The 18,840-nt window shown below is 45.6% G+C and overlaps 1 protein-coding gene across 1 annotated transcript in view; it reads right to left on the bottom strand.

Moving 5' to 3' along the window:
* Window positions 1-323: 323 nt before the first annotated feature.
* The window catches only part of Phf20 (PHD finger protein 20), a 105,144-nt gene continuing 86,627 nt past the window's right edge, over window positions 324-18,840 (bottom strand). Inside the window, 9 exon segments of the mRNA XM_032904579.1 lie at window positions 324-2,742; window positions 6,232-6,415; window positions 8,112-8,508; window positions 10,872-11,067; window positions 12,685-12,784; window positions 15,232-15,410; window positions 15,938-15,985; window positions 15,988-16,098; window positions 17,111-17,209. Of these exon segments, the coding sequence (XP_032760470.1) occupies window positions 2,600-2,742; window positions 6,232-6,415; window positions 8,112-8,508; window positions 10,872-11,067; window positions 12,685-12,784; window positions 15,232-15,410; window positions 15,938-15,985; window positions 15,988-16,098; window positions 17,111-17,209 (1,457 nt within the window). The 3' untranslated portion in view covers window positions 324-2,599.

Raw genomic sequence — 18,840 nt, 5'->3', positions numbered from 1 at the left:
TAGCATTTGGAACAGAGACAGGGGATTTCTGGGAGTTCTAGGCTGGTCAGGGCTACATAGTTAAACCTTGCCTCCAAACTAAACCAACCAAATCCATAACCTTTCATACTTAAGTAATGTGACTGACACATAGCAACAAGAACCTGTTTTATTTTTCCAGATACAGAAGTTTGCATGTTTTGCAAATATTGCTTGAGAGCAACACTCATATGTACAGTGCCTTCTGTCTAGCATCGCGTAAACACAAATACGTATCCACAGTGCAATGTTGGCTCAGCCAGGATCCACCTTGCATATATACTGAAGAACGACTGATCGAACCAGAACTGTTTTGTCAAAGGCGACTTTCTATAGGTGGAGAGTTCTTTAACAGACAGAATGTAGGTAGTGCACATCTTTCTAAATGAAAACATTGTTTGCAAATAACAGATTCCAGTGCTCCAACATAGGGGTGAATTCACTCTGACCCAAACTGGGAGTGGAGCCCCTCAACATGGCTTTAAGTTAGGGAAGAATTGAGGTTATCAGAATACGGGGAGTTTGCTTTGCTTCCCTAAAAACAAAAGTCACAATGAAACCAGATGATGTCCTTCACAAAACCTAAATGATAAACCCAGTAATAACCACATGGCAACATTAGGATCATCAGTTTCTGCTTCCATCTCTGAACAAGACACAAAATTGACCACCTTCCAGGCCACAGCTTCCCAGACGTGACACTACATCAAGAGTAGTTACATAAAAGAGAAACCTTAATTTAAAACCCTTTATTACATTTACATTTGTGTGTATGTATGTGTGTCATGGGACAATTTGAAGGTGTCGATTCTCTCTATTGGGTCCTGGGGATCCAACTCAGGTCAGCAGGCTTGGCGGCAAGCACCTCTACCAACTGAACCACTTCGATGGCCCCCAATCATAATAGCGCACACGGTTGTAGCTATAGATAATTATCTTGTTCCTTCCCCTTTCAGACAACCATCATACAAGTCTCAAAATGTAGCTATATGCTAAACTACCCAGGACTCTGATGGCATGTACACGCTTGGGGCACTTCTTCCCACAAGAAAACATCAATGTGAGAAGTGGGAAGCAGCCTCTTGTAAGGGACTGTGTTGGCGTCACTGCATGTCACACAGTCCCTATATGCTTGCCCCACAGCTCATTTTGTATCAAATGGTGAACAGATCTTTAGACAAGGCATTCATTCCCTGAAACTTCTCTGTACATAAGCCTGAATTTATGGCCACAATGGCCTGTTGAGCCTGAAACGAAACCACTCCCAAGGCAGCTAGAGGTGCTGCTGTTGGGAACTACTGACCTCGGCTCCTTGATGGTTACATAGTAAATATTTGCAGCCTAGAACATTACAGATTCCAAAACTGATAATGAACCGGTGGGTGTTGATGGATAAATCAAGCAAAGTTTACCGTTAGTGATGTAAAAAATGTCCTCACAGCACGGAACCTTTTACCTTTTGCCTAGTATGATAAAACCAACCAAAAGACACAGCAATGACACATGGAACCAGAGCCTGCGAAACAACACAAATCTCTCTGAAGGTACAAACAGACTGTACCTGGACTGTAAGCAACATAATTACCTTCATCTCACAAAAAGTAATACAGACGGGATTTAAAGTGTTACAGTAGTGGCAACTGTTACCCCAGCCTCCAAGGAGGAGGAGACTACACACAGAATTGCAAGTTTGCTGATGATGACGACGTAAAATAACTCCCAAGTTCTTTGTAACAAATCTTTACAGTAAAAGAGTTCAAAAATTTTGAGAAACGTTTTCTTCATAACTTTAAATAGAACTGGGAAGCTATTGAATTTAATAAGTGGGTAGAAAATGCTGTCCTTTGGGTTCCAGACCCTGACTGCTTCCTTCTGGAATTCCTTGTAGATTCTCATTCCATCAAGATTCTAGCTCCTCCTTCAGCAGTTTCACTTGGCTGTCAAAACCACAGCCCAGCAGACTCTGGAGTAGAAACATAAAACCGTGTCCCTGGTACCGTGAAACCATGCAAGAGTCGAGGTGAGAAAATGAAGTCTTGAGGAAGCAGAGCAGTCAGGCCCCAGCCTTGGAAAACTGCACGGCACAGTGAAGTCCCAACGTTCCAGTGAGGCTGAGGGATGAGAGCAGTCGCTGCCTGCTGCACACGCGCCACACCAGGCAGAGAAACCAGAGGGGTTGGCACATGCCTCTACCTGACTCAAAAGTCAATTAAATAAACTGCAAATTGAATTTACAACTGTTTTCTACTAGATTTTTTTTTTTTTTTGGCTCTCATTTTGTTTATCATCAGTGGCACGATTCCAATTGAAGATGTGCAAAGACTTGCTTCGTTCAACAATGTGCACAGAAGGGGATTCTAAGACTATGGGCTGCCTTTGCAGTCGGCTTCCAGATCAAGAGTGCCCTGTCCTCCAGCAGCCAAAATGGTCTCTTTGTCCCAATGTCCATCACACTCCTGGCTAAATCCCTGAAGTCAGTCAGTGTCACGTGCATTCAGCATGCTTAGTTTATTTACTTAAATATGCGAAGCCCCCTGGCAGACGTGCCAGGATTGTGCTCCAATGTCTTGGGTGCCCAGCTTCATGTTGAGCAGCAGAGGGCAATCTGCTGCACCTTGCCCAGGTCAGTCAGCAGCTGCTTGATGCAATGCTTGAGCTGTGGAAGCCTGGCCAGTGGCTCTGGGGGCTCCAGTTCCCCAGTGTAGTCCAGCCAGCTCTCCAGCACTGCAGGTGGAAGAGAGAGAGTCCCGTGAGTGCTCAGAACTTGACTTACCATAAATTCAATACGGCCATTTTATTCCAGGCTGCCTCAATACTAGCACCCTAAAAAGCACTGCTCCAGGGCACAAAACCCTAAAGCTAAGGTTTGCAGTGTGAACTATCCACCATAGGCTTCTGCTGACTGCTTGGTCTCCAGCTGGTGATGCTATCTGGGGAGCCGTAGGTCACTAAGGGTGTGCCTTCCTCCTTGCTCCCTGTCTGCCATGATACAGACAGGTGCCTCCCCATGTGCTCCCACCACCACGACAAGACCAAGCAACTATGGACTGGAGTCTGAGATTATAAACTACTTAAACAAATTTCCTTACAAGTTGTTCTTGTATTTGGTTCTTGTATTTGGTATTTGGTTAGAGAGATGACAATATAAATGCGCACGACAGGGCAGTACTAAAGTTCTAGTTAGTGAGAGAATGACCTATGTCATGACCTCTCCAGCTGGGGCCGCCAGCCAGATAAGATGCAGGTTGTTGCCCTCTGAGGGGCCAATGCAACTAAGTCAAGTGAACTGCATAGGTATGTTAACTGGCCGCACAAAGCTAGCTGCTATTCTGCCACAGCACAGTCCAGAAGGCTGTGAAAACAAAGCTTTCCACGTTGTAGAGAGGGCAAAGCTGGGCTGCTAGAAAATCTATAGGGAATTTGAGAAGGTCTGTTCTTGTTTTTTAAATTACTGTCAATTTTGATTGGCTTCACATTAACACCTGATAACTGTCAGCAGTGTGAAATATACTTATTTTCTCCTTTAAGAACTTAGTGTACATCTACACTAGCTTTTAATCCAGCAATCAGGTGGAGTCTCTTGAATTTGAGACTACCCCACAAAGATTCTGTCTCAAAAAGAATCTTCCTCCTAAAGGTAAAAGCTTCAAGCTTCACCCTTCACCCTTCACTTTTAAGTTTTCTTGCCCTCTTCAAGCCATGGGGATAGGTTTCCATCCCGCAGGAAACATGGCGGTCCTCTAGGAAGCCAGAGAAAGCCTGGCTCACCACCTTGACCATTGGCCACTTAGAGAGCCCAGATGACAGGGAAGTAAGATCTGTGAAGGCTCAGACTTCCCTCCTGAGGAAGAACTCCTTGGGCAACCACAGAACATTCCACACAGGTCAAGAAGGAGCATCAGGAGGGCTGGAGAGATGGCTGGGTGGTTAAGATCACTGACTGCTCTTCTAGAGGTCCTGAGTTCAATACCCAGCAACCACATGGTAGCTCCTAGCCATCTGTAGTGGGATCTGATGCCCTCTTCTGGTACATGTGGATAGAGCACTCATATACAATATAAAATAAAAGCCACAGGGTCTCATACAGGCTGGATGTCAGTGGGTCTGTTCCTCCCTTTCATTTGCCAACAGGGCAACATCATTTACTGTTACTTCAGTACTCTCATCATCCCTCTCCAACAGAAAAACCACCAATTTTTCTTTCTTTGAACAGAATCCTTGTATGTTGCTCATGTTGGCTTTGAACTCAGTTCTACCTCAGTCTCTTGAGTGCTAGGATTATAGGAAACACAAGCTTGGCCTGGTCTCTGCCTCAGGATGACCCAAACCACAAAGGTGCGTTAGCCACTCCACATGACTGAAGCTTGTAACAAGGCACTTTTCTTGGAGTAATTTTATGTGTGAGCTTTTTATTACAGCCTTAGTAACAGGCTTCAGTGCTTGACTGTAATTCACAGAATCCTCAAACATAGATTTACAAATTTGGTCCATTAAACTGTTTTAAATTACATTTGATTTACTTTGTGTGCCTGCAGAGATCAAGGGACAATCTGTGGGACTCTTTCCCAGGCAGATCTTGAGGATCAGGGCTGTTGGGCTTAAAGGCGAGCTTTTTATTTGCTGAGCATCTATCTAGGCCTAGAGCCCACCTTTACAAATAATACAAAACAAATAATAACAATAATAAGTAAATAATCATGAAAAAAATTTTTTAATTCAAAACCCAAAACTAGAAGAGATTCCTCAGCCAGTGAAGTGCTTGCCTTATGTGAAGCTGAATTTGATCACCAGCATTCACATTAAAAAAGAAGGCTGGGCATGGTGGTATAGTATACGTAAACCAGAAGTGGCAGCACGAATTGGTAATCCAAAAGAACCTACAAAGAGATGAGAAGCAGAAACCGGAAAGACAGAGTTCTCAGAAGTTTGCAGGCCACCAAGGGTGGCTTATGAAGTGGTGAATAAGAGACCCTGGCTCAAAGCAGAAGAATGAGAGCTGACATCATGACTGCCATACTGTGCATGCTGTGGGACAAAGATGTGCTTATATACCAATATGCAGACACAAATGCATGATATATGCATATTGAAAAAACATTTTTAAGATTTATTTATTTCTATTTCTGTGCAATGTTTTGCCTGTATGTATGCCTGTGTGAGAGTGCCAAGCCCCTGGAGTTATAGACAGTGTGAGCTGCCATCTGGGTGCTGGGAATTGAACCCAGGTCCTCTAGACCACAGTACTTTTTTTTTTTTTTTTTTTTTTTTTAAAGATTTATTTATTTATTTTGTATATGAATACACTGTAGCTGTATTCAGACACACCAGAAGAGGGCATTGGATTCCATTATGGGTGGTTGTTAGCCACCATGTGGTTGCTGGGATTTGAACTCAGGACCTCTGGAAGAGCAGTCGGTGCTCTTAACCACTGAGCCACCTCTCCAGCCCCGACCACAGTACTCTTAACCTCTGAATCTTTGCTTCAATCCCCTCTCCCCAAAACAGCTTAGTTCCTCTCAGAACTTAATGAATAAAAAAGGGCTCAGACTATTTCCAACCGGCTGCCTCACTTCCATGAAAACACCGTACTTTATCTGTGTGGTGCCGAGAAGATGCTCAGAGCAAAGCTTCCACTTGGCCACTTTCATAGTTTGAAGATGCTTGGCCCAGGAAGTGACACTAGAAGGAGGTGTGGCCTTGTTGGAGTAGGTGTGCCACTGTGGGTGTGGGCTTAAGACCCTCACCCTAGCTGCCTGGATGTCAGTCTTCCACTAGCAGCCTTCAGATGAAGATGTAGATCTCTCAGCTCTGCCTGTACCATGCCTGCCTGGATGCTGCCGGTTCCTGCCTTGATGATAACAGACTGACCCCTGAAACTATGAGCCAGTCCCAATTAAATGTTGTCTTTATGAGAGTTGCCTTGGTCTGTTCACAGCAGTAAAACCCTAACTAAGACAGACACTAAGCTATTCTTAGCCCTGCATCGTTACCACTACAGAAGAAATTGGACAGGTGAAGCAAGACCCCTAATAGCATCGGCCTTTGTAAGCGGCTAATACATTCTAAAAGTTACATTTGTCTTCACTAAGGAGAGAACTAGGTGAGATGGGGACTGAAGAGGCAAGAAGACAGCTGTCCCTGGATAGCCAGGCTATGAACTTCAGAAGGCTTCAGAGGGGAAGCTCAAGACTGATGCCAAGAAAGGGACCCTACCGTCCAGCTCCTTCTCAATGGAGTCCATCCGATGTGTTACTTCATCCTGAAGAGACTCCACATGTGTCAGCAGGTTAAACTGCCACTGGTGCTGAGAGCTCACCAGCCCTTCTCCACCTCTGTCCAGCAGCTTCCGAGCAGGGGTTTCTTCTAGCAAGACCTTCTTGGGAATGCATTCCCTCACCTGGGCATGCAATCATGTTTAAATCACTGAGCAAAGACAGTCAGCTTTTCTCCAACTAACCAGCATTTAGACCCCTCTGAAAAAGCAGTTGCTGCTCCCATCCTCCCACTGCCACTCACAGTGCTCAATGGAGCCTCAGGACAGCACCTACGGGCTCAGATGCTTCCTCTGGCTGGCCCAGTGCCCAGCCTGAAGCAGGCCTCTCAGAACCCCCAGGGCTGCCTAGAGCACGGCAGTGTCAGGGACAGTTAGGTTATTATGGTCATAGTTAGTGAGTCCTGGCTGTCTCTGGGTGAAAAAGTGGCCTTGGTAACGTAGCTCTCCTATCAGCAACAGGAATATAGTTTTCTCAAGTAGCATTAAGAAGAAGCTACGGTGCTGGAGCTACGGTGCTGGAGCTATGGTGCTGGAGCTATGGTGCTGGAGCTACGGTGCTGGTATACAGTCCTTACTGGGGGGCTGCCTTGGTAAGAATAAGAACTTTGAGATCTTACATTGTGTCTTCACAGGACTGCCAGCCTTATTATACACTTTGGGATCTCATATTTTATTCATTTATTTGGGATGGTAACAATTCATGAGAACACTTAGGGCTTCTTGTGTACAAAGCAATGTCCTGAAAGCTTCCATGGATCTGAGGAGGACAACCAGAACCAAAGGGGCTGAAAACCTAGCTAGCAATCTGCTGCAAACAGGCTAGCGTCACCCCTAAGCCACAGACTGGCAGACAGAGGCTGAGGGTATAGGTCACACCCTGGAAGCAGAGCTGGGATGCCCCCTCTTGGCAATACACAGCAGTGCACTTAAGCTGCCAAGGCCAATCCAAAGGCTAAAGTCTAGGAGAGTAGGGACAGACAGAGACCCGAAACCACACAAACCCTCTTCACAGAAGACAGGCACAGCGGTACTCACAAAGAATTAAAGATTCTAACATGACACCTGGAGCTCAGAACATAATGACTTAATAATGACAAAAACTGAGTAACAAACAAAAGGCTGGCTCCTGGCTCAGAGTAGCAAAGACTTTAATGAAATTAACTCCTTTATGACAGGGCTAGAAAAAAAATACAACTTTCTTGAAAACATTATGTCTAACATACTTGACTAAGTTCATGCTAATAATTAAGCACATAAATGCAATTACAATGTAAATAATACGAAAGAAAAAAACAAATTGTCCTTATAGTTTTTCCAAGTTTGAATCAACGTCTAGCCCCCACCCTCTCCCTCACCATTGTGCCATTTTGTGGAATTTCCTGGAACTGATGACCTTTGACTAAAGTAGGTCCCTTAACTTTGTACACATCTTAATAGGGAAAGAAAAAACAAAAACAAACAGAAACCAAAAAGCCCTCTGATGAGCAAATTTAATGTTTGTATTAGAAGTATCTTCCAAAAAGCTGATGTGCAGGGACACTGCCTTATTTGTCTGTAACTTAGTAACATACTAAGTAAGCAGCTTAGTAACATAGCTGCTTCTTGGAGCTTTAGAATATTATCTCCTGTATTCTTGTTTGAATCCTTCCTCTGTTTAAGACATAGCCATGGCATCTACATGTTTATGGCATAGTCTACCCTTGGCCTTGCAGGTCAGTTGTAATGGAAAAAAGTATCTTTCATAGGAAGGCTGGCCCAGAAGGAGGACTCACCAGCACACAGCCATGAAGAAAGGAGTAAGTACAGGCAAGCCACCTACCTTTGGGGAGCTGGGTTTGGGATCGATGTCCCCTCTGCTCCTATCTTGGTCGATGGGCCAGCCTAGGCGAGGGGAGAGGGGGTCGTCACCATTCTCACAGAGGGGGCTGACTGCATCATCAAGGGCAGAGCCTCTTGTCTCCACTACCAGCTTCTGCTCCACAGCGGGGTAATAGGCGCGGGGTTTCTGGTAGCAATGCTCACTGGTGATGTAAGACTCCTCTACAGACCGGGGCAGGGGCGATGGCTTCTCCACCGCCCCATTCAAAGTTCTATAGCTTGGGGACTCCTCGCTCCTGGCGTCTGTGATGTGGATGTGTCTGGAATGTGCTCTCCCTTCCCCTGAGTGCTGTTTCCAGGGCTGGCACCATAGCTGCAGATCAGGATGCTCCCTGCTTCTGTGGGAATGGCAAAAAGAAACAGTGTTGAGGGTAGCTGGGCTGGCACCATTGCAAAGCTCCTCTCATCAGCATTCTCCTGTGAGGGACAGTTGCCTCTCCCTGGGATACCTACCCACTTACCACACCTCTTAGAAGGCCACTTCAGAGGCGCCCGCTGCAGGCACCGTGGATGGACTAGACTTCGGTGCTGAGCAGCAGCCGGGGAGCTCAAGCTCCTTCTGGCTTCCTCTTTTGGAAACTAGTGCCATCATCTTTCAGCCACCAGCTCTGACTTTAAAGATGCCGGAGTCTGATATCCAGAACCACATAGTAGAAGAGAACCAATCACCCAAAGGTGCTCTTCTAACATGTACACATAGGCCATGGCACACACACTCCTAACAATAACCTCAACTCAGTAACTGCAGAATAACCCTGACATGCGACAGCACTGATAATTACCAAATGCAATGGTGCTGCTGGGGTGGTCATTAACAGAGTCCCCAGAGCCTATATGTAGTGCAGTGGGGTGACAGACTCCCCAGAGCCTATATGGGAACGAGTGGCCACCAAAAATCTAGCTCCAGAAGGCCTAGAACCTCTGTATGAGTAAAGCTCTGAGAGGGACAAGTAACAATAGCTTGTCCGAAAGAATTTTTAAAACTTTTACTTTTAAGTGGGCAGGGGGTGGCTCAGCTATTGTGAGCACTTAGCTGTTCTTCCAAAGGATATGGTTTCAACCCACATGGCAGCTTATAACTGTCTGTAATTCTACTTCCTAGGATCCAGCACCTTCACACAGACATAGATGCAAGCAAAAGCATCAATGCACATTAAAAAGGTGTGTGTGTGTGTGTGTGTGTGTGTGTGTGTGTGTGTGTACGCACGCACGCACGCACGCACACATGCATGCAGATGCTCTCAGAGGCCATCCATTGCATCTCTTAGAGCTGGGTTACAGATGGTTCTAAGTTGGCCAATGTTGGTCCTGGAAACTGAACTCTGGAAGAGCAGCAAGAGCTTAACTGCTGAGCCACCACCTGCCCGTCCCTCTGGCAGCAGACTTCATCTTCTTTGCCTATGAATCATGAGTGCTTACTATGAAAGAATAAACAAAATGTGATATGCAAATACTACGCCTTTTGCTTTACAGAGAAAGGAAATTCTAATGCAATATAGAGGAACCTTGAAGGTATAATGCCATGTGAAATAAAACATGGGTAAATGTTGCATGGTTTCTCCCATGAGATATCTAGAGAAGCTGAATTCATAGGGACAGAAAACAGAATGATGTTGCTGTGCTGAGAGGATGGGGGACCAGAAGATGACTTAGTGCACAGAGAAATCAGTCTTGTGGGGTGAACCATGTCTGAAGACTGGCTGCATGCCTGTGGAATGATTTCACAATACAGAAATGTACAGAAAAACGGCTAAGATAGAAAACAGATATGGCATTCAATGCTGTAACTCCAACCATGCTGGAGGTCAAAACAAGAACACTGCTTGAGCTCAGGAATTCAAGTCCAGACAGTCAAAACAATTAAGAGCTGGGTGCTACATGTCTTCAATCCCAGCACTCAAAAGGCAAAAGGCAGGAGGATTTCTGGGAGTTCAAGGCCAGCCTGGTTTACATATCTAATTCCAGAATGGCCAGTACTAAATAAAGATAGTCTGTTGTAAAAAGAAAAAGAAAAAGAAAAAGAAAGGTTCACATGGCAAATTTGGCATTTGGCATTATGTATATTTTACCACAATTTAAAAACCCTCACTATAAATGTAAAAAAACTCAATGTAAAAACAAATAACAGTACACCCAAAGACAGCACAAAGCAAACTTAAGTGTGTATATTATGCCACAGTGGCCAATATCTATAATAATTCCATTTCTCAAGGAAAGGCTAAGACATGGTAAAAGGACAGAACCAATTCTTGCAAACTGTCCTCTGACCTCTGAACGTGTGGTCATTTGTGTGCACATGCACGTACACAACTGCTTTAAACAGGAAAACAAGACACCAAATGCATACAGCATGTCCCGATTTACATGTGTTAGTTACATGCACTTACCAAATTCAATAAGGTCTTAATATAAGTGAACTTAATTACACGCAAAGTAGTCCTTAATAAAATCAATTGCTTTACAAAGAAATGCTTCTATGTAAACTGACTTTGAGGGGAGTTGGATGGGGTGAGGGTACTGATAATCAAACTCAGTACCACACAGGCTAGGCAAACACTCTACCCCTAAGCCACAAACTCAGTATGGCAACAGAATTTTTGGTACAGGTCTCAAACTTATCAGTCTTTGTGGTTTTCCACAAACCTGACTGGATTGAGAGCCACAGTGAATTCCTGCCCAAAGCTGCAAGCAGCACACTTACTGCAGGATGCTCATCTTGAGCTGCAAGCCGTGCAGAACTTCAATCACTCTCTGAACATCCCCGAGAAGCTGATGGGTGGCCACAATCTTCTTGGCATTTTGATGGGAGTAGTTCTCTTCTAGAAATGCCAGACCATGCATATGTCCCCGGCTCAGCCACTCCTTGTCATACCAGTACTTGAAGCCAGGCCTCTGACCTACAGTGATAACATTAAAACAGTCAAACACGCCCAAGGGAAGCCCAGGCTGTCCCCTCAGCGGTCCTATCATCCTGAGTTTCCAGAACTGTGTTGTGACTGCTGCGTTCATTTGGTTCACATTTACTTGGCCTCCATGAGGTGTTGGTGACAAGGCAGAAACAAGGCATGGTCCCTTCCACTAGCCACAGGTCTGTATTCTTCCTCCTTTCAACCATCTCCTCCCTCCCTCCCATGCTGTTTCTGCCCTTCCCCTCCTTTCTCTAGACAGGCTCTCACACAGCTCAGACAATCCTCAAACTGACCATGTAGCTTAGACTGGCTTTGAACCCACTCCTCCTGCTTCTCCTTGAAGAGTTCTGGAATACAGATGTTTACCATCATGGCCAGCTGAATTATTTCTTCAGATTTAAGTCATTTCCTTCCCTCCTCCTCTCACAACCTTCCATAGCTTTCGCCTGCTTACAGAAGGCGACCCAAAATCCCTAACTCTATCTATTAAGGCCGACTGAATCCTGCTCTTTCTTTCCTCTTCTCCTCACTTCACCCTTATCATGAGTTTTAAACACAGACACATACATACAAACCTCTTTCTTGGCCTGACCTCTTCCCTCTAGTACTACTCTCTGAATCAGCACATCCCTAGGCCTCTCCAGGGCATGTGCTGCCCATCTCCTCACACAGGCCTTTTGGTCACCAGCTAGCATCAGAAGGCCTTTTTGGGGTCCCTGGTTACCACCTCATTGCTTTCCCTCCTAGCTTCACCTGTATATCTGTCTTATGTTTGTTTAACTTGTTTCAACTTGTTTTCTGTCCCAGGTCCCATTAAAAGCCAGAAGAAATGAGCCATCTTACTGATGGCTGCGGTCCCAGAGCCTGACAACATGTCTCAAAGGGACACAGAGCAAATATAAGGCTCAAGCCCCTTTCCAGCAGTACTGCCTGCCCTCGCTAGTCAGGTGACAGGCCCTCCCTTCTCTGGACCCTGCTTCCCGTCTGTCAAATAACAGATGGCCTGGGTGACTCCCGGGCCCTGCCCATCACAAGCCTCCTTGGAAAGGACAGGAAGCATGAGCTCAGGGACTCGGCAGCACTTCCTGCTCCAAAGGCTCAGGAGACAGCACCCTCCAACCCGACGCATTCACTCGAGTCACTCGTGAGTGCAATGGCAAACACGTGCCCTCGGACATCCCTGCAATGCCACCAATAGAGCCACACACTCATCCTCAGCTCTCAAGGAAGAAACTCTCTCACTACTGAAACTGGAACAACAGATTGGCAAGGCCCTGAGCAAGAATGACAGGAGAATTCGTGGAGCATTCAACACTGTGGACAGTTTTGATCAGACCTACAAGCTTTGTGCTTCTCGTTAACAACACCATATGTGTTTCTCACTACATTCCAAGACCAGGCCTTCTGCTAGGTAAGCATCTTCACACATATCCCTTACTGCTACGTTCAGAAGGACTGGCCACCACGTGGGCTTGCAACAAAGGTGAACAGAGTCACCTGGCCATTAGCAAAGATTCTCCAAGAGTACAAGCACGGTGTATGGAAAGTTGCTGTGCTAAGGAAGAGGTTACATACTGCTCCCAACCCAGCTCCAGAAAGCTCTACCTGGAGGGTCTTGGCAAACATAGCAGGTGTATTTCTCGGGCACATTTTCTTCCAGTAATCCCATGCAGACCCCGTGCTGCCAGCACTGGCATTCTTCACACTGTGAGAATTAAAGAAGCAACAAAACTTAGAAGAAGAACTTAGAAAGCAGAGCCCACTGACCTGGAGTGTGGGTGAGAGGAAATGGGGGGAGCACTCCCTTCTGACCTCTACCCAACAAAGCTATGGCTACACAATGACCCAACTAGGCCACCACTGATCACGTGGAGGGTTACGCATAACCAACAAATTAAGTTAAGTTATAGAGTCCTTAGTTCTTCAGTCCCAAGAGCCATTTCAGAAGTGTCCGTATGACTATTGTCTCTGGAACAGAATAGAGCACAATAAAGAGAATCTAGATGGTCGAGTATGATCCCAGAACCTGAAAGGCAGAGGCATGAGGATAGGCTCACCAGACTCAGTTACACAATGAGACCAGAGCCAGCCTGGAATACTTCAGAACCTGTCTCAAAAACAGAACATGGAGCAAGAATGTAATCAGTTGAACAGTACTGACTTCAGACTGATTGCGGCCATCCCTGCCTCTCAGCCTCATGGTCACTGTGTGGGGCTTAATGAAACCTGTTCAAGCTCTTAGAATACATTATGTGTTACATGGCACAGTTCCAGGTCTCAGCCCTAGGCCTCAGTTTCCCCAAGTGGAGATGTGATACAGTTCCTGCCCACACCACAGGCTGTCTGTTAGGAATCCATGGGTCATATGCACATCCTCCCACTATGAACTCAGCACGAAGCCTCACACTGAGTTTCTATTATTAACAGATAGTAGCTAAGTCCCTCTGGCCTCCTAGAGCAATCACGCCCTAGTTCTTTGCATTTATTCTTAAAACTTGCTGAAGATTGCACAGGTGATTAATGGCACATGAGACAGCGTGAACTTAGCCAAGTGTAAGAGTTCCTGCAAAGTCTGCGCTCAACCCCCTCTTTCCTGGTCCTGGGAGAGCTGCCAGGGTCAGGAAGCAGAAAGGATCACTACCTTGAAGACACTAACTTTACTTGGGCTTATAAAACATTGTGGCCCCCAAAAATAAGGAAGTTGGTAGCTCTGAAACTAAGCAGGACTCTAAAATTAGTAGACAGAAAATATATGCAAAGAGGAAAGATGAGAGGGAGGGGTCAGCCCTGCCAGGGATTTAGACTATTACAAAGGCATAAAATAATCACACAGCATTGTTGTGTTCTTCTGTCTCTGCTTCACTGAAAAAGAGAGGATCCAGAAAGAGACCCAAATGTACAGAGAAAGGCAGTAAATCAAGCAACATTTCAAAATGTGAGCACACTGCCAGGAGACTGAAGTCACAGCCCTCACTCCACACCAAAATAAGCATGCAAAAGGTGCTTAAAGAACAAAGCGTCTGAAGTTCTAGAAGAAGCCACACAGAGCTACACCCAGGAAGCAGAGACAGCATGGTAGCCTGTGCCTGTAACCTCAGCATTTAGGAGACAAAACAGAAAATACAGCATGTTTGAGAAGAAATGGGGCCAAGTGAGACTGGTTAGTTTCATTAGCTTGAATCTAGAATCACGGTGAAGAGTCTCTCATTTAGGGATTGTCTAGATCAGGTTAGTTTATGAGTCTGTTTATTCAGGATTGTTTTGGATAGCGTGAGAGGGAGACCCCATTATAGGTGGTACCATTCCTGGGCAGGGGATGCTAAACCTTGCCAGAGTAGAGAAGTAAGCTAAGTGTGGCATGCAGGTATGAATTAGTTCCACTCTTCTTCTCGACACTGAGACAGGAGGAGCTGGCTTCATGCTCCTGCCACCACACCATTCTGTGTCCATCTAGAACTGTGGGCTACAGTAACTTCTCCCTTAAGTTGCTTTTGTGAGGATATTTTATCATAGCAACAGAAAAGTAACTAAGACAGAGACTCTGCCCTTAAAAAAAAACAAAAGGACAAAAGACATAAATGCAACTATGTATATTAAATTAAGTCAACTTCAAATTTTGTTATCATGCATATAAAACAAGGAAAGCAAAAAGCCAAAAAAGCCTGCTCTTCCTAATACATAGAGCCTATGCAGAGATGTATGGTAGGTAGGCTGCCAAATCCCTTCATTGGGAACACCTGCAGCCAGCACACATGCATGCTCACATACATACACACATACACACACACATACATACACACACACATGCGTATACACACACCAAAAACAGAGGAAGACAAATTATAAAACCTGACTCCATTTCTTCCCTCAGGACACCAGGGAAATTTATCTCAAAGAGAAGATGAGCCCATAAAGAAGACTGAATTACCACTCTACAGTCTGAGTCCCTGTTGTCCAACTCCTCTCTGTGAGACCACAGGCAAGGCTTTCCCTTTGGCCTCAATGACTTCTCATTCTATAATGCGTTATTTTCAGCAACCTAGAATTCCCGGAAATCTGAACCCAAAAGCAAGCTCAGTCTAATGCTGTGCGAACTGCTCACATGACTCACTCATGTCTTCCTCTAACCTGTGTTCTGGAAACTCTACTTGCCTGAATCATGAAGTCATTTTCCTCCTGCACTCCACAGATGCATCGGACCACCTCAAAGTCATAGCGGTCGTCGCCTTCAAGCTCCTCATCTGGGTTGGTGGTCACATCAACATCTTGACCGTATTCCTCATCACTCCAAAGAAAGCTCTCGGAAGAGGACTCGCTCAAATTATCCTCCTCTGGAAGGAAAGGGAAGCCAACAGTCAGTGCTCTAAACTCACATGTAACATTGTGTACCCCACACTGCCTCATCCCCACTTGTCCAGGGACTTCCACGGGCCTGGAAACAGGACTCAGTTTTCAGCTTTATGCTTATTAGAACAGCTCAACTGATGCATGCTGCCTGACCAGGACTGAACTAATGTCCCATTTCCCTAAGGGGACACAAAGGGGCTCCCAGCATCACTGAGCTCATTGTCAGAAAAGTGACTTCTTATGACCCACATATATCATCACCCCAAGGACTCTAAAATGCTTCCTAGCTTTATCCCCAGCCAACCAAGACCTACCTGCCTTATAGGCATTTCTGTCCACAGCCACCTTTAAGATTTCTGCACATGGTAGGGAGAGAGGTAGAGGCAACTGCAGGGGATAAGGCTAGACCTTCTCACTGACTACTTCCAATCACTGAGTACTACTCTACAACACACCCATGCTCACATAGCACACACAATTTAATAGTCCACGAGTGAGAGTGAGCTCTTACCACATGCTTTCAATTTCCTTTGTGGTTTCAGTATTGAACCATGGAGCATGGGCTCATATGGACCGCAGGCTTGTGTGAGGACCCGCACCTGGTGACAGCAAACGTTTTGGGTGGAGAAGGTTCCTGGGAGGTATCACTGATGTCCTCACTGCAGGGACATTCTACAAGAACAGCATCAGGCACAAATGAGCAACCCAGGTACCATCAGACATCCCAGAAGCAACCCCATCCAATCACAGCCTTTGAGTTCAAAGAGTTGAAAGGTCTAGGTACATCACACCACAGAGGGGGTGAAGGGCAGTCACCTCTGAGAACATGTCCTCCCCATCCCCACCCCTTTCCTTTTCCGGTAAATAGATTTCATAAGCCAGAAGGGACACAGAGAATGAAACATGGCATCTCTTTAGCTCCCAAGGTTATAGCAGAGATTTTTCGCAGCCTAGAATTCCCAGAAATCTAAACCCAAAAGCGAGCTGTCTAATGTTGTTAGTACTGCACACACAGGCTGATCACATGACTCATTCGCTGCCGACCTCACAGTTTTCAACAACTGAAGGTTTTCTTGAGAGTTGGGTATTTAACAGTTAGACAAGTACACCTCGAGAATCATACATGCATGTAACCTCAGTGCTCAGGATGCTCAAGGACTGAGAGCTTGAGAACAATCTGAGACGGGAAGAAAGACCATGTCTCAGAAACATCAGAGGGGGAGAAGTTACGTAAGCAAAACACTGTTCCTGTGCGTATCCATATACTTCCCTGTGACAGGACATACTGGTGGCCAATGCTACAAGCGGGGAGGCATTGATACAGGCCAGTCAAACTTTCTGACACTTGGTTGAGGGGGCCAGCAAGATGGCTCAATGGGAAAATATTCTTGCCATACAAGTCTGGTGACCTGAGTTAAATCTCTGGAACCCACAGTGGGAAGAGAATTAGTTCCTGAAAGCTGTCCTCGCACCTCCACACATGCACCGTGCATGTGGACACCTTCACTTACACACATCAGAAAGTGCATGTGATAACAGTAAATAAACTAAGTCTCTGTAAGAGTTGGTAGCATGGTCAGCCTCAACCCATATTCTCTTCCAGGACCCATGCTACGCTGAGCCCACAAGCCCTAAGAAAGGCCTCATGGTCTTCCTGAGTGGGGAAGCCCTCCATGAAAAATACCAGGCTTGGTTTTCTTTTTCTTTTTCTTTTTCTTCTTTGGCTTCACTCTCACAAGTTCTTTGAATTTCTTCTCTTTATTCTTTTCCTTCTCTTTGGCAGCTAGAATTAAACACATGTTCAAGAGTTGTGATTTAATATTTTGTTTTCAGTTCTAGGATCTTATTCTTTTCTTAGTTTTATCTTAGCATGCCTAGGCAAAAAACCAACACACAATCCTGGACCTAGTCCTGCTCAGGAGAGCCCCTTCCTGCCCCTGGGACATACAGAGTGGGTTGCCAGAAAACCACCCCACCACCCCAGCTTTCTAGGGCCTGGGCTGCTGCCTGGGAGTGTGACTGAGTGTGGGTGAAGTGTGCAGCGCTCATGTCCACAGCTGCCTTCCTGCTTTGGCTGCCAAGGTGAGTACTGACTTAGGGTCCTCAAACCTGATATTACTATCTGGTCCTTTATAGGAAAGTTTGCTGACACTCAAGAAGCAGAGGCAGGCAGGTCTCTCTAAGAGTTCAAAGCCAGCCTGGTCAACATAGCAAGTTCCAGGCTAGACAGAGTTATATAGTGAGACTTACTCTCTCAAATACATAAAACAGATAAAATTTAAAAAAAAAAAAAGTTCAAGGCCTAGCTGCATTGTGAAATTTTGTCAGGAAAAAGGTGTGTATACATATACACAAATATCCATACATACACATATACTGTTGGGGTGACCTATTGTGTCAAATGTAGGGCTCTGTAGGTGTCTCAAGTGTGAACTGCTGGGCGGGCAGCACCTAGAGGACAGTTGGTATTGTCCTTTCTATGGCCCATTCACCTGCTTTCTATATATAAATGTTTGCCACTTCCTCACCTGCTTAAAATATGATTCTAAGATTACTGTGTTAAAAAGCAAGCTGCTGGGCTGGAGAGATGGCTCAGTGGTTAAGAACACTGACTGCTCTTCCAGAGGTCCTGAGTTCAAATCCCAGCAACCACATGGTGGCTCACAGCCATCTGTAATGGGATCTGATGCCCTCTTCTGATGTGTCTGAAGAGAGCGACAATGTACTCATAATAAATATATCTTTAAAAAAAAAAAAAAAAAGCAAGCTGCTTTCGGGGAGGTCACTCAGGGGAGGTCACGTGGCCCTCAATCTGGCCAAAAGGCAGCACTATCACATGAACTGGGCCTAGTCCTGCTGCTGACCACTCAGCACCTCTCCCACTATGCTAACAGCTTCCTTGTATGAGATAGGAATGTGGCCTTTGGTAGAATAAAGAGCTGGGAGCCAAGTCTGGGGCAGAACTACAGATCAGGCAGACAGGAGGCACCGAACCATGGATGAAGGGAATAGGGAGGGGATAGAGCAGTGAGATCCAGGTCCCGGGAAGCAATGGTAGGTAGGCTGGGTTAAGTTAGAAGCTAGCTGAGAAACTGCCTCAGCAAAAAGGCCAACAGTCTTAAACTACATAGACGGCTCTGAGTCTTCATTGCTAAACCACAAGCAGAAGCTCAACTGCAATCCATCCTCTAGAAGTCTTGGGACATGAGCTCTGTGACACTGTAACACATGGGAAGTATAATGTGACTCCATCTTCTCCCCAGTAGCTCAGCACAGACATCTCCCTTCAGTTTATCCTTGCTGCATAAACAGACATGTGCCGGGGTTGGGGATTTAGCTCAGTGGTAGAGCGCTTGCCTAGCAAGCGCAAGGCCCTGGGTTCGGTCCCCAGCTCCGAAAAAAGAAAAGGGAAAA

This window comes from Rattus rattus, chromosome 5 (assembly GCF_011064425.1).
Source record: "Rattus rattus isolate New Zealand chromosome 5, Rrattus_CSIRO_v1, whole genome shotgun sequence".
Taxonomy (NCBI): Eukaryota; Metazoa; Chordata; class Mammalia; order Rodentia; family Muridae; genus Rattus; species Rattus rattus.
This window is presented reverse-complemented; position numbering and strand designations above follow the sequence as displayed.